The sequence below is a fragment of the Myzus persicae genome, unplaced genomic scaffold (assembly GCF_001856785.1).
Source record: "Myzus persicae strain clone G006 unplaced genomic scaffold, MPER_G0061.0, whole genome shotgun sequence".
In the NCBI taxonomy this organism is placed as follows: domain Eukaryota; kingdom Metazoa; phylum Arthropoda; class Insecta; order Hemiptera; family Aphididae; genus Myzus; species Myzus persicae.
In genome coordinates this window covers 92,986-115,140 of record NW_019102864.1, presented here as the reverse complement: position 1 = coordinate 115,140, position 22,155 = coordinate 92,986, and the positions used below count along the sequence as shown (strand labels likewise).

Below are 22,155 nucleotides of genomic sequence, written 5' to 3'. Positions count from 1 at the left end.
TTTTAACAGAAAGTCAGAAAGGTAAAATATTGATTTTAAATTAATACAAAACAAGTCACTGGTTCACAAGCGTCAAAGCATTGTTTATCTAATTATAGTTATGTAATTATAATTTCCAATAAATAGAACAAAATCATAGCAAAGAAGCAAAAAACTAATAAATTTGTAAGGTAAAATAATAATTGTTGGGTCATCTTTATTATTTTTGTAATATGCTATAATATATTAATATATATAGTTTTCATTAGGTCGTATGAATCTAGAAAATTTAAAAATACTCAGAAACTGAATTTAAATAATAGGTACTATAAAATGTTGATGTTGAATCAAAATTAGAAACCAGTAAGATCTGTTTTCATACGAAACCAGAAAAATTAAATTTGAATTGGCGGTTTATCATGAATGAGAAATTATTAAGAAATAATTCATGGATGAGAAAACGTTAGGAATTGGGGATAATGTATAAACAAACGCTAAAGACAGCCATTTTGTCTACAATTTGTGCATGTTTGCACTTATGGTTTGCTCTCCTCTTATTATATTTATTTCATTTCAATATTTTCCTAGTGCCATTTAATATTTATTGTTGTTTGGTACATTCTACATTATATAAAATATTACGGTTTACGAAGTTGAATACTTTAGTTACGTTCTAAGAATACAGTTTCTGTGTGTTTTCATGAGCCGATTTGTGTTTTTGAATTGTCACACATATTTCTCTCTAATACGATATTATTAAACATGATAATTGTAATTTTTTAAATTTAGTTGTTCAATTCACATCAAATTATTTTTCTAATTTATAGCTACGCTAATATTAACATAAAAGGTATGAAGATACAATTATCTACATAATAAGTTTTATACTTGAGTTATTTTAGTTACATATAAGATTCTTAACGAGAAAAATTTGTTATGCATCAACTTATATCAAAATTCGAGTCTGATATAGGTTGGTGCGTTTCACTGTATTATAACTTCTTGTACATTCGATTTTGAACTAATATGAATTGATAATTGATATATTCCAAAAGTTTACTTTTATAATCTTGTATCATATCTGCTTTATATTTTAATTTTAATATTTTTTTTGTAGTATTCATAATTTAGATACAATGAATCAACAGCAACAACAACCACCACAGCAGCAGCAGCAGCAGCCACAACAACAACAACAACAACAACAGCAGCAGCAGCAGCAACAACAACCATCATCGCAACCACAAATTAATGACGACCAAAAAAGATCTAATGAACAAACTGATGAAGATGATTGTCAGTCAAATGAAGGATTTGTTGTGAAAATGCGTGGCCTACCATGGTCGGCCACAGCTGATGATATAATCAAATTTTTAAGCATACTGGGTAAGTTAAGAGCAAACTATAATATTCATCTTATTCAAATCGAGCACACATGCCAGCGAACAAAAAATCGGTTGAATTTGTTCATCCATCCTCCACCACTGGTAACCGAAATTGTTTCCATACATTCAGGCTTTACTACTTGTTAGTCCATAATCATAATTTCATTCATTATCTATACAGCTACCGGTCATTCACTATTCTGTTGTACAGATATTGCCTGGCAATGTGCAAAATCTTGTGTAAACTGGTGTACTCTTTTCTGAATAGAATTTATATCATTTCATCATTATTTTATATTAAATTACAAATTTGCAGGTGTGTAGTTCAATAGATGTAGTAATAGTTTAATACTTAAAATAAATTAAATGTTATTATTTTATATATTATGTAGGTGAAGCAAAGGTTAAAGATGGTGCTGCTGGAGTACATTTGACTATGGCTAGGGAAGGAAGACCTAGTGGTGAAGCTTATGTAGAAATGGAATCCGAAGAAGATCTTAAAGCTGCTCTGAAGAAAGATAGAGAGCATATGGGCAATCGTTACATTGAAGGTTATACTCAAATTATGTTTAATAATGTGTTAGTTTTAACACTGATGTGATTCCAAAATATGGCTCATACTTAAACTCCATTAATTTGATGGGTAGAACATTCAATAAGAGGGGGAAAAGGTTTCTGGTGTTCTGCTCGTGTTACATATTTTTGAGCTGGTTAAAATTATAAAACAAATAACTTTCTTATTCCACTCATAATCTAGAATAGTCCACAGTTAGTTGAATATATATTTTTAAACTTCTTAATCGTTTGTATATATTTTTTTTAGTGTTTCGATCAAAACGTTCAGAAATGGAATGGGTTATTAAAAAAACTGGTTCAACACTTGACAGCGTGCTAGATGATAATTGTGTTCGTTTAAGAGGTCTTCCCTTTGGATCTACTAAGGATGACATTGTACAATTCTTCCAAGGTATACTTTTCTATTTAATTTATATACATTGATTGTATTTTATTTTTTTATTTATCTTGCTAATTTTTGGGTTACTTATAAATTTGCTTTGTCTTGGTGATTCAATAAGATTTATATTTTAAATTAGTTTTGTGATATTTGTTTAACAGTTTTTATTTTATGCCTAACAGCATCTTTACTAGGTAAAGCTTATAATTTTTTTTAGTTTATTTGTGAAGACAACATAACCACTCAATTTCATTCCACTAAACATAAAATTATAATAACTAGTAAGCTATTTGTCCTCAGTTAAATATAAGTGGTTTACTGCTTAAAATATCAAGTTGTTTAGGCTATATTTAAATATTGAGCTGGATAGTTAAAAATGGAGTTATAAGTAATGACTAGTCATTATACCAAAATGTTTTGTACAAAAAAAGATGTAGTAGATATATTGTTTTAAATTTTTGAATATCACAAGTTTAAATTTATTATAGTTAATAAAATGATCTTAATGAATTGCCTTGTCTTCAAATTTTATAAAAATGTTCAAACTTGATAATATTTACCTTTTGTTAATTGAACTTTTTGTGTTTTTGGTTGTGCTAATGATTGGGTTATCTATGATTGGTTGTATTGTGGGCAACAGGGTTGGAGATGACACCAGACGGTATAACCATAGCAACCGACTTCACGGGGCGGAGTACGGGGGAAGCTTTTGTACAATTTGTAGACAGAGAGAATGCAGAGAAAGCTCTGCAGAAACACAAGGAGAAAATAGGACACAGGTGGGGTGTCTTCCTATATTTATTATCCCGGTGAAAAATTGGCGGGTAATATAATCACATGTAGTTAAACAAAGGGAGGCCGGGAGGGTAATCCTTCGCTCCTCCTTATTTGTGGTTTGTTTTTATTTTTATTTTTGATTCTTATTAAATTAAATTTTAATTATTTCTACCATAGTATAATTTTACTTAATGTTTAATACTTCATAAATTACTCGTTTTTTATGATTCTTTAGATATATTGAGATATTCCGCAGTAGTTTAGCAGAAATTCGCAATCAAGCACTGCAAAGAAGACCTAGACAAACTCCATATGACAGAATGGATCGTTTTGCTAGTAGTGGTGGTGGCAGTGGTGGTAGTGGACGGTACTTTGATATGCCCATGAGAACTGGACGTAGTATGAAGTCATTTGGCAATAATGGCTATGATAATGGAGGTGATCCATGGAATAGTGGCAGAAGTATGGGTGGACCAAGAGGCGGTGGTGGAGGTGGCCAAGGTATGATGGGCGGCAGTAGTGGAGGTGGTGGAGGAGGAGGATGGAATAATAATAACTGGAATGCTCCACCAAGTAGACCACTATACGTTGTACATATGAGAGGATTACCTTTTAAAGCAAATGAAGATGATATAGCTACAGTTAGTATATTTATATTTTAATTATTAATTATAATTTTTTTTGTATCAATATTTTTATGAATATTTCAAATTAGTTTTTTGATCCATTGGAGCCCGTTGATATACGTATTCTTTTCAATAACAATAATCGACCATCTGGAGAAGCAAATGTTGAATTTGGTAACAAAGAAGATGCTATGCGAGCTATGTCTAAAGTAAATACATTTTAACTATTACTTAATAATTTATATTATTATATAGTAAAAAATATGAACTATTAAAATTTATAGGATAAAACATACATGCAACATAGATACATTGAATTGTTTATGGATGGACCGGTAGGAGGAGGACCAGGTTCTGGTGGTAATAACTTTAGTATGGATGATATGGGACCACCTAATTCAGGCAATGGTGGGAACTTTGGAGGATTTGGAAACAATTCATTTGGTGGAGGCAGCAGCAGCGGTGGCGGTGGAAATTCTTTTGGAAACAACACATTTTCTCGGCGTAATGATAACTCTGGTCCTCCCAATTCATTTTTTTCTAACAATATGGGTGGAGGTGGATATCCAAGACCTTCTGGACCAAGAAATATGTCTGGACCTGGTCCTAAATTTAACCCCTTTTAAAATTGATGATAAATATAAATAAAATAAATTGTTTGACTTTAAACTTTAAAGTATTATCATATGTTTGCAGCAGATTGATGTTTTTTTTTTATTTCTTAAACTAATAATACAAGTAATTATGATTATGCTCTTTTAATTTAAGTACTAACTCGTGTTAGTTTTACCATTCAAGTGTTATATTTAATTTTGACTACCTAATTTATGGTGTATTCACATATAATGATTTTGTAATATAATTTATTTTGAAAAATATGAGAACACGCTTATTTTGTCACAACATTTTAGGACATATGTTGTAAAATAATTTTCCTATTATCCTAATATAAGATAATTTTATGTTGTGGAATCTTAAAATTTGAAGTACTTGGAGAATGGAAATTGCATTTTAATGTTAATAAAAATAATCCTTTTTTTATAAATTGTAACTTGCGTTGCATAATTTCTATTTTTTAATTTATACGTTAAGGAAACAATTTTATATTAATTAATATTAGTATTTGTAATAAAGCTTCTGAAAAATGAATTATAACATTTTTTTAAATGCCTGTTAATCATAATTTCACTAAACACCACTATTATAGGGTAAAAGTGGTAAAACATGTGATCACTGTTTGGTTTTGTACATAATGTTACCCTATGTGTGGAAAATTAAGATAAGATTTCAAAGTGAGGATTACAATTAGTGTTGCGATTAAAATATCATTTATGGTTAAACAATATATGGTTTTTAACGGTACCAACTTAAATAAGAAACAATTTTTACGAAAACACCAAGGGCATCCTTGTGCTTTGGCAGTTTGTTTATCCCAGCATGTATGTACATGGATATACCCGTAGAATTTAAATTGTAGAAATTTCCAGATTAGGTAGTAAAGGAATAAAAATAGATAATAATCTTCACAGAATTCTATATACTATATACATACAGACAAATACATTTTACATTGAACATTTTAATTGTGTTTGTCGTTCGTTGGTGCGGATGGTAGTCTAAAACCAATCATATCCGCCGTTTCTTGAACGGTTTTTTCACGTCTCTGATGTTTGTCGGTGAGCTCGCGGCATATGCGTTGTGATCGTATGTACTGCAAGTATGTGTCGGCCACCCACAACATCTCGTCGGGGCCGCGGCAGTACTGAGCCGGAGTAACTTGATTTGATCGGTATTCAGATAGTATCAACCGTATTAGAGGTCGGTCGAGTAACTTGCCGCCGGACGCGACGTACCGAAACTCACGAGTGAGCGATCGTAGGAGGCCAAGCGAAGTCTTTCCGAACATTTCGAATGCGTTTGGCGAGTCTTGTCTCTTGTACACGAAGGTCGATTACATCCGGTTTCCCTTTAAAATAACAATCAAAAAATTTAAAATACTAAAAAAACATTTACAGTACCCGATGGCCCCAAGACGTATTGTTATTATTTATTTGTTAATAAGTTAATTTATCATTTTTTTTTTATCAGTTCTGTTATCTTGGTTCACGACCGGCATGCCAACAGCTGCAGTTTTAAGATATGCAGCCACTCAGCGCCAAACTAATCCCGTATTGGCGTGACGCATGACCAAAGTGACGTCACCAACTTCACATCGTGTTTTTCCGAAGAAAAGCCACATAGTGGCGTCCGATTGGCCGGTCCCGTGTTCGTGTAGCGTTCCCATTGGTCCACATTTACATTTATAAGTTATAATTCGGCGGCACATCTCCATATTACGGTAGTTTTTTCTAGTGCCCGGTGCTTAGTGCACTCCACTCGACAGTTCACTGACTTCCGAGAGCGTTTCGCGATTACATTCGTGTCGTTTCTGTGACAGTTAGATTTCGTTTCTACACGTTGACCAAAAGTTGCGTCGACATGTTGAAACTCAAGTATCTTTTACTTGTGGCCCTGGCGTTATCGCCGATAGCCGGTAAGTTTGCTGTGGACTTTTGCTTACACGATCCACCTCTGATTATTAACAAACTATTTTCCTGTCACCCTTAGAACGGTGTATAGCCGAAGAAGTCGAGGGAGAAATAATCAAAACTTTTACGGTTGACGCAACCGTTGAAGGTGCTAGCAAAGAAGGAGCAGTTACTGGTAAATTTTTTTAATGTATCATTTATGTTTTGTTTTAAAATGTGTACCTCAGGCTAGTTAAAAAAAACTTGTTGAAATTGTGTTCCAAATTGGTAAAGGTTAATTTAGATCATTCGAAAAGTATTTTTGTTCAAAATGATTGATTTATACAACTTAAGACTCATTCGATACAGTCAATAGATAAAAACTTAACCAAACCATTCAAAATTTAGAGTTGCTCTAAAAATCTGATTATATCAATTAAAGTACATTATTCATTTATGATTTTCATCCTTATAATTTAATTACATTTGCATAAAAATGTAATATTATAATTTTTAAACCTCCCTTTATTTTTTTGTTATTTAACATTTAACATTATCTTAACATAATATCTAGATATAAATTTCATACATATGATTGATTAAATTATAACAAAAATTCAAACTTCTTATCTGTATCTGAGATATTTACATAAATACGAAATTTAAGACAAATTCAAATGTGTAGTTAGAATCTAGCTCCTTTACTTAGAGTTTATTTAATATTTTATTACTTAAAAAGTTTTCTTAATTATTTACTAAAGAGCAAAATTATTTAGACTATTTTAACTAAATTAAAATGATCATCTTCTGGCTTGTTTTTTTTAAATCATGAGATTTAGTTAAAACTGTTATTTTTATCTGCGTGTAGGATTGTTGCAGATAATTTATTTGTTTAATACTGAGGTACATTGTTAAGATATATAATGCTATAAAAAATGTAGATTATTGTTATTGTTACAAGATAGATATATATTTTGCAAACATACAGTGAATACATTGCATTACATATTATTTTAACTAATATAAAAAATGTCATGATAAAGTATCATTAAAGGGCCTTCTCACTATTTTATTTTTATGTCGTTATTTATTATTTATCTATTAGTTTATCAATTAAGCTTATCCCGGTCTGTCTGTAACAGATGTTTTTTAAGGTTTTTATAATGTAAACCTTACAATAAAGTTATATTAACAATTTCAACTTAAACTAATGTTTTTAAAATGCTAAAATTCAATTTTATTTCAGATGATAAAGTTGTTTTAAATGCCGAAGAACGAATCAAATTAGATGGATTAAATGCTGCACAGTTACGAGAGCTGAAGGACCAAGCTGAAACATTTACTTTCCAAGCTGAAGTTAATCGAATGATGAAACTTATTATCAATTCATTATATAGAAATAAAGAAGTAAATATTATTTTTTAATTGTTTTAATAAATACAAAATAATACTAATTTATTGTTGTTTTTAGATTTTCTTAAGAGAACTTATTTCCAATGCTTCAGATGCTTTAGATAAGATACGATTGTTGGCATTGTCTAATGCCAATCTTTTGGATGCAACTAATGAACTTTCTATTAGAATCAAGGTAATGTCTAATGTCAAGTATTTTTAAAAACATATCTATATTGACATGATTGATTTATTTGAACTTTATTTTAAAACAAACAATCTGTAATATATAATTTACAATAAGCATGTGTGCGGATATATAAATTTATTTTTAAAATGAGCTCATGAAAAAAAAGCCACCCAATGGCAACACATTAAATAGAACTTTGTTTAATATATTTTTTTTTTTTTTAAAGTTATAACTTGGTTTGTATCAATAGCTTGTTTATATCAAAACAGTTATGTCTCTGTTACTTTTTTATCACTAAATTGAAGTTTAAGTACCTAACATTTCCTTGAGGTTCATTATGTACTTATTATTAATTAACAGTGATTGGTTTTTAATAATTAAATTGTAAATTAGGTGAACAAAGAATCTGGGATGTTGCATATAACTGATACAGGAATCGGTATGACTCGTGAAGATCTGGTAAAAAATCTGGGTACCATTGCGAAATCTGGTACCGCTGAGTTTTTAAGTAATTTGAACTCTGGAGATGGTCAAGATAAAAATATGAATGACATGATTGGACAATTTGGTGTTGGATTTTATTCTGCTTTTCTTGTTGCTGACAAAGTTTTGGTTACCACCAAACACAACGACGATAAACAATATATATGGGAATCAGATGCCAACAGTTTTTCTATTGTTGAAGACCCCAGAGGACCAACACTTAAGAGAGGAACACAAATTAGGTTTGTTAAAATTAATATTTAAAAATTCTACGTATTCTAATTTGATAGGATTTTTTTATTCATATTTTAGTTTACAACTGAAAGAAGAAGCCATTGATAATTTAGAAATAAATACTCTGAAAAATTTAGTGAAAAAATACTCACAGTTTATCAACTTCCCTATTTATTTATGGTCAAGCAAAACTGAAACTGTAGAAGAGCCAATTGAAGAAGATGAGCAGCCAGAAAATGAAGAAAAGACAGAAGAAGATGATGCAGCAGTAGAAGATGCTAAAGAAGAAACACCAAAAACTAAAAAGGTTGAAAAGACTGTTTGGGATTGGGAAATCCTTAATAACCATAAACCTATATGGACTCGAAAACCTGATGACGTAGAAGCAAATGAGTATGATGAATTTTACAAGGCGCTAACTAAAGATACCAAGGATCCGTTGAGTTATACCCATTTTAATGCTGAAGGCGAAGTATCATTTAAATCCTTGCTTTATGTTCCATCTGCACAACCATCAGATACCTTTAACAAATATGGTACAGTAACAGATAACATCAAGCTTTATGTTAGAAGAGTATTTATAACAGATGAATTTACTGATTTATTGCCAAAGTATTTAAGTTTCCTTCAAGGAATAGTAGATTCGGACGATTTACCATTAAATGTTTCACGTGAAGTCTTACAACAACATAAGTTACTTAAAATTATCAAGAAAAAACTTATTCGTAAAGCTTTAGATATGCTTAAAAAATTGGATGCTGAAACATACAAGAAATTCTGGGCTGAATATTCTACAAAGTAAGTAAACAATGTTAACTAAACAATATTACTGTTTTTCATAAGTACTATTCTAATTTTCTTCAATTTTATAGCATAAAATTGGGTATTATTGAAGATCCATCTAATCGAGCTCGTCTTGCCAAGTTGCTGCGGTTCCAGTCATCTGTTGAAGAGACTCCTACATCATTAGCAGATTACGTGAAACGTATGAGCGAAAAGCAGGAACATATTTATTACATTGCTGGTTCTAGTAAGGCAGAACTTGAACGTTCTCCTTTTGTTGAGGGCATTATTCGCAAGGGATATGAAGTTCTGTATCTAGTTGAAGCAGTAGACGAATACACATTGTCAGCTATTCCAGAGTTTGAAGGTAAAAAGTTCCAAAATGTGGCTAAAGAGGGTGTTTCTCTTACTGAAAATAAAGAAAAGGCTGAAGAATTGAAAGTTCAATTTGAACCACTTACAAAATGGTTTGGCGAAAATGCTCTTAAAGATCAAGTAAGTTACAAAAAGCTTTGTTATCTCTTGTATTATGTTATATTTATATGAGTGTACTGTGTAGATTTCAAAAGCAGTTGTATCAGATCGCTTGGCTGAATCACCCTGTGCTCTTGTTGCTGGAATGTTTGGTTGGACTGGTAATATGGAAAGATTAGCCTTATCTAATGCTCACCAAAAAGCTGATGATCCACAGAGAGAGTTTTATTTAAAGCAGCGTAAATCTCTTGAAATAAATCCTCGTCATCCTCTTATAAAAGATTTGTTAAGAAGAGTAAGAGATGATCCTGAAGACCAAAAAGCAAAAGATATTGCAGTTATGTTATTTAGAACAGGTAATTTAGTTTTGTCAATGTTGGTTAAATATGTTTACATCACAAGTACTTAATTATAAATAATAATTAAATATAAATTATAAATTTTTATTGTTTAGCAACTTTACGGTCAGGATTTATGCTCCAAGAATCTGCAGATTTTGCTGAAAGCGTTGAAGTTCTAATGAGGCAATCATTAGGCATTCCATTAGATGAAAAAGTTAGTTATGATGACGAAGAATCAGTTGGTGATCAACAAGTAGAAGAAGAGGAAGATAAAGAAGAATCCCTGGATCATGATGAATTATAAAAGTGTTGAAAAATATATTTTAAAGATAGACTGTATCAGTTTATCTAATTATAAGTCTGATTTGCGACATTTCTGCATATTATTCGAATAAGTAATGTATTTATAATCATATATTTACCAGTAGCACTTTAAATTTTATGTGCATTTTTTCCTATGAAATATCAAACCACATATTATATTTTGTAACATTTTTAAAAATCTGAATAATTTAATATCTTTTCTAGTGGGTTATTCACCATACTGCATAACATTTATTGTACAAATTATTAATTATAAAAATATTTATTTGTTTGATTTATTAGTATAATTTTTTTCATTTAAATTGTAATACAAAGTTGTTTTGGAAATTGTCTATGTTTGTAAATTTATTACTACAATTATTACAGATTATGGGTTTGTTAAAATAAAAGAAGTCAAAAGTAAATAAAGTGGTTGAATAGAAATTATGAACTGAAATTCAAAAATATGACAAATATCATTGATGATATATATTTTATTGCCTACTAATATATTATGATCAATGCTCATTTAAGTTAAAAAATGTACAGATTGTATGTTTATTGAAATAAAGTTTAAAAAAAAATATATTTAAATAGTGATGTTAGTTTTTATGTAAACTGTTTGTACATTTAGGATACACCATCGACTATTTTAGAAGATTATCTTAATTCATGATATATGCAAATATTTATTTTTCTTTAGCCAGCTCTTGCATGTTTTTTAAAACTGATGTTTACGTTATTTAACACCTTGAATGTATTCAGTTTTACTCTTAACATTAATTGATGATTTAAAATTATGATTTATAGAAAATACGAATCAGATTTCTTTGATTTAAGTTAGGTTTTTAAAATGCTTTTGAATTATAATTTTAAATAAGGTATTTGGTTATAATCGACCATTAACTATAACTTTATTATTCACAGACATCAAATTAATAACAGGTTAGAGCACAAATTATAATTTAATATTTGTAGGTAATCTTAGATGATTATTACATAAATGATAGATGAATTAATTCATACTTATGTGGGTTATCTTTATTTTTATTTATAAACTATTATATAAAATAATTAACTATCTAAACATTAAAAATTTAGGATAATCTATAACGATGAAATAACAGTAGGCCGTCGGGAACATTAGCATGCTCTGGATTGCTTAATTTTAGCCTTTAGGTATACAATTAAATGAGCCTGTCTTTGCGTCTTCTCAGCTGTTAGCCAGGCAGTGGCATCCTTATTGTTTTTTAAATAGTCAGCCTGATAAGGTGAAGCAATGTAATGTACCGAGTATCCTGAAAAGTTTCAACCAAACTTGTTGGAGACAAAATCCTTCACACCCTCTAAATCTAATTACTAATTAGATATATGTTTTTAAAAGATAATAATTTAAGAATAATATGGTAATATTTTGATATTACATAATAGCCATCAAATTATATTTTTATAAATTGTTGGATCAAAGTATTAAATTATTGCTTTGTTTATATTTTAGAGCTTAAGTTAACTAAAATGACTAAGGTTTTTGAAGCAAATTCCTCAATAACAGCTTCTATCATCAAATTGTCTAATCTATTTTTACCAATAGTGTTTCTTAATCGTGTTTGACTATCTAGTAACTAGTTTTTTTTTTTATTAGTTTACAATTTTTGGCAGCATAATTAAATTTGGAAAAATTGTATTTAAGAGGACGCTACCCATGCATTTGTTGTCTCCGACTTACACTCGTACGAGACATGGAACATTTTAGTTCCCTAGTTTAAATCGTGAGCTGTTAGTTTTGATATTTTCAAGCGAGATGTGAGCATTTTTGATTTGTGTTATTTCACATACTCGACACTCGTATCTTGCTTGAATATGAAAATATCGAAAATCCGCTAACGCTTAAGCATAGATAATGTTCTTACCTAAAAGTATGATAGGTAATACTTAAATTTACTCTAACATCAAAACTAACGGCACATTATTCAAACCAGTGATCGAAAATTTGGTATGTCGTAAGTTGGTAAGACGGAGACAACACACGCGGGAGTAGGCTAGAAGCATCCTCTTAATGCATTTAAAAAAATAAACACACAAATACACAATCAGCTCAATAAATTTTGAAATATATTTAATGATTATTATGACATACCAAGATATATCATCCGAATAAGAAGTTATAGTCATCATGATCTAAGATATTTTAGCTCATGATTAAAATATAACAAGTTATTATTCAAGGTATCACCAGTATGAAGTGGAAGTGATTGGGATAATGGGATGCGGTGGGGTGGCATCCCCCACTTTTCATTATTCACATTTTCCACCCCTCCACTTATTTTAGATGACTCTTTAAGCTTAAGCTATGTATGAGAACTAAATAAATTATGAAAGGCATCTTTTCGACCACTGGGTACCCCTCAAACATGGATGTAATGATTTGCAGGAAATTTGTTAGGTACCTACTTATATTATCATTAAGCTCCTTGTTTAGTACGCGTTTTAACGTTGTACATCTTTGAATACAATTCAACAATAAGTAATAACCTATATTTTGTGTTAAAGACAAAAATTCATACATACAATTTTAAAAATGTCTTTAGGCCTTAGGTGGAATCCCGATACTACCTGGATACCGTTTTTTGGAGCACAATTATAGACCTATTTAAGCGTTCCAACTTAGTACATACTGATTTGAGTTACTCCGACATTTTGAGAATATATTTGAATTTATCATTAAATCTATTTTGAATATCCTTCGTGTCAAAAAACTTGAAATTTATTAATAACTTATTATTGTTACAAAAAAAATGTACAACTGTATTTTTTTACATTTAAATTTTTAAAAAATAAGAGATTTTTTCTTTTTAAAAATACCTAATAAATTTAATATATGGCTCAAAATATAGCTTTCAAAATAATTGTCACTGTATACACTATATACAACTGAACTCTGTAAAGTGTATGATATACATATACGATATACTGATATTCCTATACCTGACTTGTTTAGGTTTGGATTTCGATTTCAAGCGTTTTATGACACTTATAGAGAGTAAAACTAACCAAGCTTGCTTCGAAGAAGAATACCCTTCAAGATAAATTAAATTTACGACCATAATAGAACTAACTCAAGTCAGTATAGGTCTGTTGAAAGTTTGAAACACATATAAATGTATCTTTTGGTTCCTTAAAGAAATAATTACGGAAAAAATATGTGAATCACTGAACCCATAAGAAATTTTGCAAAATTAAAAAAAGTTGACGTGTCGAGTAGGTCACCGTCACCGTAATAGATGTGTTATATGATTTAATATAATATATAATTATATAATAATTATATAATTTATATTATTTGAATTCAATCTTAGATAATAATTTATATTGAATTTTTTTTTTATATATTTGAATTAAGCTTCGGCAATTATGGCCTTTGGCAACAAAGAGTTTAACTCTAAATTATTTACATGTGATATAAGTTACATATTAAATACTATTGATAAGGTTGGACTTAGTAATAAAGGTTATCATGTGTCTTATGTTGTCTGGGTGGAGGGCTTCTGACAGAATGTTTGGAATGCCTGCTTCTCGTTAATCCGTTTCAAATGAAAGGCATTCAGTTATGATGTGTTTGATTGAGAGAGGAATACCGCAGCTGGCACATAGGGGTGGATCTTCCTTCTTCATCAGATACTGGTGGGTTATATCGATGTATGTCCTATACGAATTCTGTTGATTGAGGTTTCCATTTTTCTCGAGAAGTCTGGTGGAGAGGGCCATGTGTGGATGGTATTTTTAATTTTGTTTAATTTTGTTTAATTTTGAGGTACCTTGTTTCCATGCCCGTTGCCATATGTTGTTTGAGATTATTCTAGGTCAGTGCCGCAAAAACCGGGTGTGCAGAGTGTGCGGCGCACACGGGCTTCAAGGCTTACATACATTTGTGGGGCCCCGGGCCCAACCTGGAGCAAACACTGAAATTGTCTTAAAACTCAAAACTTAATTGTTCATAATATTTTTTTTTTAAGTTGAAACTTTAGTGTAGTTGTAGGTATACTAATATTAGATTGAGTAAGAAGTTTGTTAAAATAGGATGATAGGTTTAGAAAAAGGTACCTATCAAGTATTCAAGTGTCAACGTTTTTAACTCTTTAAGTACCTACTATCAATTTTCCTATAAGATCTATTTTTATCGCGTCTATGGGTCGTTGTTTATCGAATTGTTGGAAGAACAACAGGCTGATAGCGGAAAACGGCGACGGTTGACGAGTGATGACGTACACAACATTTATAGGTATTTAGTGCTGGGAGGCCTCTGAAATATTCTGTTTAGTCTGCCTTTTTATGTTTATTAATTTTAGCTTATTCTATACCATCACTCATTTTTATAGTTCCCTTTGAAACAGATTGAATAAAACGTATGAACCAAAAAAAAAAATATATTATATATATAGGTATACACAAAACCTAAAAACGTTGGCACTTATAGATTGTAATACTTACCCCTAGGAAGGGGTCCAAAAAAAATGTCACACACGAAAACCTTATTATAAAGTTGCGGCACTGTTCTAGTTATGAATTTGGCGTCGTGTGGGGTATAACAATTAAGTCTAATGGCATTAGTGGAGGTTATTGCTTGGCGTGCTTTTTTGTCAGCTCTTTCATTTCCCGGAATTTGTTATACAGGGTGCGGCAGTCAAATCCGACGATTGAAAAGAATAAATAAAAATAGAAAAACATTTTTTTTATTAATTTATCGCCAAACAAATAAAAACATAAGTGGAATTTTATGTTATAAATTTAAAAACTTCATTTTTTCAAAATTCTCTTATTTTTTTCAATATTCTCCTCAAAGTCCGATCACTTAAGCCAAGTTCTTTACTGTGACGCCTGGCTGACTTTCGAGAACTTCTCCCTACTGCTTATTTCACCCGCTCTACATTTTCTTGAGTCCGTCTAGTTTTTTTACTACCACCCCTCTTTTGAGTCATGCTAGTCAAAGTTTTTTACCCACAGGTCGATGGTAACACGAGAAGGCACAGGATCGCGAGGAGATAAACTAAATTGTCGGCGAAATGCATTTTGAGCGCCAATGAAACTATCATTAATAAATTCCGGGTATTTAAAAGCGATAAGAACATTCCCGAAATCTCTACCACTTTAGTCCTGCCCACCAGTTTTTGTTAAAATCATCGGGTTTGCTGCCGCATCCTGTATTGAATTATTATAATAGACAATAGTCAATAGTGTATATTGCTATCATATTATATTACTGTAATAGGCAATATTAATATTTAATATCTTAAAATAAATATAAATATTTTTATGTTGTTACTATGTAAAGTTTGTCAAACGAAAATTTGCCAATACCTATTATTTAAAACTTTAAAAATGGTTGAATTTTTTTAGCTAAGGATTGAAAATTTAATATACGGTTGAAAGGTTCTTAGGTTTATCTCATAAGTAGCTCATTCTGTAGCCAAAAAATAAAATGTAATCTAAAAAATATTTTTAGTTGGTACCTATAATATTTTTACACCAAATGTCATTTAGTATTTACTCATGCACACCATGCCCCCCCCCCCCAAATTACGCCCCTGCTTAAAAATCGTTCAAATTCATTAAAATATAAACGTCGTTCACGTTCAATTCAAGAAAAACGAATGACGTCCGCCTATCGTTCACTAATGAACATGAGTTCATGAACGACTTTCGTTCCAAACACTGTGCTCTACAATATACTATAAATTATAATAATATTATACCTAGTTTATACCAGGCAGCCGTCTATACCTACTCAGTAAAGGTACTTTTCATTATACGAAATAATATTAATATTATGTTATTTTAAATTTTAATATAATAACTATCTGACTGTCCATAGCCTTCATGTTATGCTTATGGAGTTGGCAAATTTTGCACACTGCACTTCAGCATTAGCATTCAGCACGCCTTGTGCTTTTGCTACTGCTTATGCAAAATGCAAAATATGCTGCATGACATTATTTATTTGTATTAGGTATTATAAAACTGTGCCTATATTCTATAACATATTAATATGGCGTGTTCACCTTCACTTAGACCACAATACTTATAGATTGTGATACATCACATATAGCATGATAAATTAAAATATAATTCAATTTATCATGATATATTATGGCCTTAAAAGTTAAAGGTAGAGAGCACGATTTCAGATATATCTTAAATCGTAGTAAAGATTGAGTTCTCTACTTCTCTACCCATAGAGGTATTAATACGATCATAGAATATATTCTATGGTACGATTTTTGAAATCCCAAAGAGTATATACAACGTACCGTGGTTAACTAATGTAACCAGTAACCTTTTGCGTTATGTTTTTGTGCTAGTCATCATGATAAGGCAAACCGAGGATGGTGAGACGCAAGAAATAAGAATACTTCTCTAAAATACAAAAACAGAATCCATCCTTACATTTAATTTTTTGTCACTTGAATTGAAATTGTTGTTTTAAAAATTTCATCTATTACAACTGTTTCTTTTTTTTTGGTTTAACTAATTACCTTAATATGACATCGGTTATTCCAGTTGACCCTGTGAGGGAGAAGATTCTACAGGAGAATCGCAAGAAACTTATTGAACATAAAGAGATTTCTAGTCGTCTAAAAGGAAGTAAGTAAAGTTGTATATTTGTTACTATTATTGCTTGTTAGGTATATATTATCTTTATTGGAGTGTCTTTATATTTAAACAAATGTATTTATTGTTAATTGTATTCATATTTTGATGATAATAGAAAAACAGCTAGGTATTAAATTTAAATGTTATAACTACTAATTATTAACAGATATTAATTTAAAACAATATTAAATGATTTGCTTTACCAATCTTTATGGAAATAAATAGTCTTTAGTTATGCAAATGTGTGTTCTACACCGTAGATATATTTTATTAGTAGTACATTTATGTTTCTTAAAATAATTATAATAATAATAAAAAAAACCAAAGATACTTTTGAATATTTTTAGTGCCAGTTTTAAGTCGAAATTTGTTCAATTTTATTCCACAATAACATAAATCATTAAGTACATAGAATACCGACTGTTCTTTGTTACTATTTATATTACAAATAAAATATCTAATAGGTACCTAATTAATGTAGATGAGTGTTTGTGTATATTTTAGTACTTGGTATAATATTTGCTATCTTTACAGTGCGAGAACAAGCAAAAGAGTTAACAAAACAGTACGATAAATCTGAAAATGACTTAAAAGCTCTTCAGAGTGTTGGTCAAGTAAGTTAAATATTTTATCCACTGTATTAACTAAGTACTTATCTTAAATTATTATTTTTAGATTGTAGGTGAAGTTTTAAAGCAATTGACTGAAGACAAGTGTAAGTTTTTTTAAATTTAAACTGGTAAAAATTATTTATTAATAATGATATTAATTAACTAGTTATTGTAAAAGCAACAAATGGCCCACGTTATGTAGTTGGATGTCGACGTCAACTCGATAAAGCAAAATTAAAAGCTGGTACCCGAGTGGCATTAGATATGACTACATTGACTGTAATGCGTTATTTGCCTCGTGAAGTAGATCCATTGGTTTATAAAATGTCTCATGAAGATCCTGGCGAAGTTACATACTCAGCTATTGGTGGATTATCTGAACAGATCCGTGAACTGCGAGAGGTATATTTTTTTATATTTTCATACTATATTAATTCAGTCTAATAACATTAATATTTTCAGGTTATTGAATTACCGTTGTTAAATCCAGAATTGTTTCAACGTGTTGGTATAACTCCTCCTAAGGGCTGCTTACTTTATGGCCCTCCAGGTACCGGAAAAACATTATTGGCTAGGGCTGTAGCTAGTCAACTAGATGCCAATTTCTTAAAAGTAAGTTATTTATTTATTATTACTAATATTTATTAAACTAACAAAATTTTGTATTAATACAGTAGAACCATAATTTACCATATCTCGATTATTTGTGTTCGCGATTAGTTGGTCAATTGTTTCACCCAGAAGTGTGAAGAGTATTAAAAATAGATTTATTAGGGTCAAATAAATATTGTATACACTATCAACAAATGTCAACAATATTTTTGACAATATTAATATGACGATGTATACCGCAATTTTCAAGTATATAGTTTTCTATGTTATGTAGGGCAGATATATGACATAGAGTCATAGATAATTGTATTTTGTTGAGTAAAAAAAACCATTGTTTTTATTTATCTGTGTGACCACTCCCCACCATTACCCCAAATAATTGAGATTCTACTGTATTGTTAGAATGTATGGTACATTGTATTTGTTTAAATAATATTAATCAATTTAATTAATTTGAAAATGTGTCACTTGATTATCAAATTATTCTGTATAAATTCTTAATAAAAATAATATTTTTAATTTAGGTGGTGTCAAGTGCAATTGTTGATAAATATATTGGTGAGAGTGCTCGTCTCATTCGAGAGATGTTCAACTATGCTAGAGATCATCAACCATGTATCATATTCATGGATGAAATTGATGCTATTGGTGGTCGTCGATTTTCTGAAGGAACATCTGCTGATCGTGAAATTCAAAGAACCCTTATGGAACTTTTGAATCAAATGGATGGTTTTGATTCATTAGGTCAAGTACGTAATTATTTAATATTTATTTTAAAGTTACTTAATTTGTGGATAATAATTACTGAATAGGTTAAAATGATAATGGCTACTAATCGACCAGATACATTAGATCCAGCTTTATTAAGACCTGGACGTTTGGATCGTAAAATTGAAATCCCATTACCTAATGAACAAGCTCGTTTGGACATTTTGAAAATACATGCGGCTCCTATTACTAAACAAGGAGAGATTGGTACGTATTTAGTTTGCATTCATCAAACATGATATGTAGTTAAAAGGGAAGTTTAATGTATTTTTTCATACCATAAGTCAGCAATAATTGGAGTCACTACTAAAAACAAAATCAATAAAAAGCTTACGAACATTCATACATGTAATCATTTTTTAAAAATAATTTGATGAATATTTCACTGGATTTTATTGCATAAAAAGATATTGTTCCATACATTTTTAATCAATATTATGGGTAAATTAAAAAAAAATTTTTTACTTTGAATATTCATTAATTGATACTTCATGGCACAATAAGTAAATCTGTCATAGATTATACAGTTAAGATTTTTTTTATGAGGTGGATGACCATCAAATAATAGATAGATGAAACCAAAAGTATTTTTTTTTACTGCAAATATATATTATATTTCCTTTATAATTTAAAAAACTGATTCGTAATTTATAAACATAATTTTGTATTTTTTAAATAATTTATTTAAAACTTATTTTTTTAGACTATGAAGCTATTGTAAAATTATCTGATAATTTTAATGGTGCTGATTTGCGTAATGTGTGCACTGAGGCTGGTCTCTTTGCTATACGTGCTGAAAAAGATTATGTAACTCATGAAGATTTTATGAAAGCTGTAAGAAAAGTATCAGATAATAAGAACTTGGAATCTAAATTAGATTATAAACCAATATAAATAATTGTATTAGTAAGAATGAAATTGTATTATTATATCATGCTGGTAAGAGATGTATTTAAAGTGTTAAAAAAAAATGATAATTGTCATTAATAAAACAATAGCATTTCTATTATTATGATTATATACATATTAAACATTACTTTTATACTTTGTAATATTGTAAAAAATATCAGTAATATCTGCTAGAAATACTTTTATTTTATATTAAATTTGGTAAATATTTGAAAGCTAAACAAAAATAGTTTTTAAGTTGAAATAAATTTAAGCGCCATCCGCAATACAATAATGATTTTGTCTTTTAAAATTTATCTAAATTATACTTACTGTCCTTATTAGTACACATTTATTTAATTAAATTTGTTTTATAAACTAGAAAATGAATAAAAACATTTTGATTTCTATCTCATTAAATTGAAACTGAATATCAAAGAATGTATTCTCTAAATATGTCCTCATGAAGTTTTGAAAATTCTAATTCAATTACATAGTTTTAATTCATGGCAAATAATGCAAAGTGCATATTTTGGTAAAATAGTATACAAAATATTAACCCAACTTTCTTATCTACTACCTATTAAATTATCTTTTTGTCTACAATCTACAAGGACTATATAAATTGTTTTTAAAAGATTAAACACTATTTGTTTTTAATTTTATGGTTTGTGAAGACACAGCGTTACATTTTTTTGTGAAGGAAAGTGGAGTAATTATTGAATTGTGTATTCAATCATTCAAATACATCATATTTCTCGCCTACCTTATAATAAATAAGAAGTACAAATATAAATATTAACTAGCTGCACTTTGTTGGCCGTTAAAAATGCCAACTCTGTATGAGACTCGATGATGATATTGCGAGTAGTATATTATGCCTACCTGCCGTAGATTGCAGACTCCGCTTGATGAGAAATATTATGTTTTATTTTGATTGCGGAAACGCCGATGAGCAGCTGCTATATGTGCAACTCAGCCACCTTGGTAGGCAATGTGCGAAATTCAATTGTATGCATGCTTATACCCGATCTGCCCGATGAACCACTCAACCAATAAACAAAAAAAAATCCAATTTCTACTAAATATATTTATATTTCTCCTATAACCAATAACAAGTAACAACCGTGTATAAACAAATATTTCCTTCGTAAATATTAAAATCCCTGTTTGAGCAATTCCCCCGATTAGAACTATTGGGTCCAATTGTGAATCCAAACCATCTAGGGCGTCACCCAAACGCATGCAAAAAATTCATTCAAATTGGTCCAGTCGTTTAGGAGTTCAGTGACATACACACAAACAGTAGAATTATATGTATAAAATAATAATAATAATCTAAGACATCGTAAGTATTCTTAGTCTGAAGCTAATTAAAAAAGGAAGACCAACTATACTGTTAATTCAAACCATTTGTTTTCTGTTTTTTTAAAAATCTTCCAAACCAGTTTAAGCTAAAATTATTAATAGCGAAATAAGCTAATATCTGTAATAAAATTTTGTGAATCATAGTGTCAAATGGTTAGATTCAAGAACCCAGCTATCACATTGTTGCTGTTATGTAATTTGTTATGAATAAATTGAGTCCCACTCAAAAGATCATCCATAGTACCTAAACCTGGTCTAAATTCGTATTGATGTTTCGATAAAAGTTTGTTTTCCTCTGAAAATGAAATTAGTCTTAATTTAATTATTTCTTCTAATTTAGCGAAATTACTGATCAAAGATATGGGCCTGTAATTCATCACATTTGTGCTATTCGCCAGCTTTGGAAATCAGTTTTATCAGTGCTACTTTGAGATTTTCTGGGAATATACATTGCTGTACAGTGTACACTCAAGTTATGTGTTGTATAAACTAGCATAATATGTACTTTATTAGACATCCACCTTCAGTGCTAACATTGTAACGCCGGACCTCAAGTATCTTTTCCTAGTGGTTTTGGACCTGCCGTCGTTGCCAATAACCGTAAGTTTGCTGTGGACTTCTTTTTGGTTATCTCTTAGACAATCAGCTTCTGATTGTTTACAACCTATTTTCCTGTTACTCTTAGAATGATGTATAGCCGAAGAACTAGAAGGAAAAATGAAAATTATTTCTCCGTTGCAATTTTATCGCTAACTAACAATTTGAAACTTAGGTACACAATATTTCATTGAAGTTCATTAGGTAGGTACTTATTATTAGTTTACAACCTGG

General features: G+C 29.9%; 4 protein-coding genes across 4 annotated transcripts; 3 read left to right on the top strand and 1 right to left on the bottom strand.

The window, feature by feature from the left end:
- The first annotated feature begins 484 nt into the window (after positions 1-484).
- Positions 485-4,600, top strand: LOC111033292 (heterogeneous nuclear ribonucleoprotein H2-like). The gene is made up of 8 exons (XM_022313973.1): positions 485-829; positions 1,097-1,365; positions 1,757-1,915; positions 2,188-2,331; positions 2,960-3,098; positions 3,332-3,737; positions 3,812-3,931; positions 4,007-4,600. Exons 2-8 carry the CDS (start codon positions 1,116-1,118, stop codon positions 4,346-4,348), a joined length of 1,560 nt encoding a protein of 519 aa, XP_022169665.1. The 5' UTR covers positions 485-829; positions 1,097-1,115; the 3' UTR covers positions 4,349-4,600.
- A 639-nt stretch (positions 4,601-5,239) lies between these two features.
- Positions 5,240-5,798, bottom strand: LOC111033297 (protein FMC1 homolog). Its single transcript, XM_022313978.1, has one exon. The coding sequence runs from the start codon at positions 5,626-5,628 to the stop codon at positions 5,302-5,304; it is 327 nt and encodes a 108-aa protein (XP_022169670.1). The 5' UTR covers positions 5,629-5,798; the 3' UTR covers positions 5,240-5,301.
- A 17-nt stretch (positions 5,799-5,815) lies between these two features.
- On the top strand, positions 5,816-10,854 carry LOC111033291 (endoplasmin). Its single transcript, XM_022313972.1, has 9 exons — positions 5,816-6,255; positions 6,330-6,425; positions 7,476-7,636; positions 7,701-7,817; positions 8,205-8,536; positions 8,607-9,326; positions 9,401-9,806; positions 9,871-10,141; positions 10,240-10,854. Exons 1-9 carry the CDS (start codon positions 6,201-6,203, stop codon positions 10,428-10,430), a joined length of 2,349 nt encoding a protein of 782 aa, XP_022169664.1. The 5' UTR covers positions 5,816-6,200; the 3' UTR covers positions 10,431-10,854.
- Positions 10,855-16,784: 5,930 nt separating this feature from the next.
- LOC111033308 (26S proteasome regulatory subunit 10B) lies at positions 16,785-20,212 on the top strand. Its single transcript, XM_022313989.1, has 8 exons — positions 16,785-17,068; positions 17,612-17,691; positions 17,753-17,792; positions 17,855-18,090; positions 18,151-18,300; positions 18,825-19,049; positions 19,113-19,275; positions 19,772-20,212. The coding sequence occupies exons 1-8, from the start codon at positions 16,966-16,968 to the stop codon at positions 19,960-19,962; spliced, it is 1,188 nt and encodes a 395-aa protein (XP_022169681.1). The 5' UTR covers positions 16,785-16,965; the 3' UTR covers positions 19,963-20,212.
- The last annotated feature ends 1,943 nt before the right edge of the window (positions 20,213-22,155 follow it).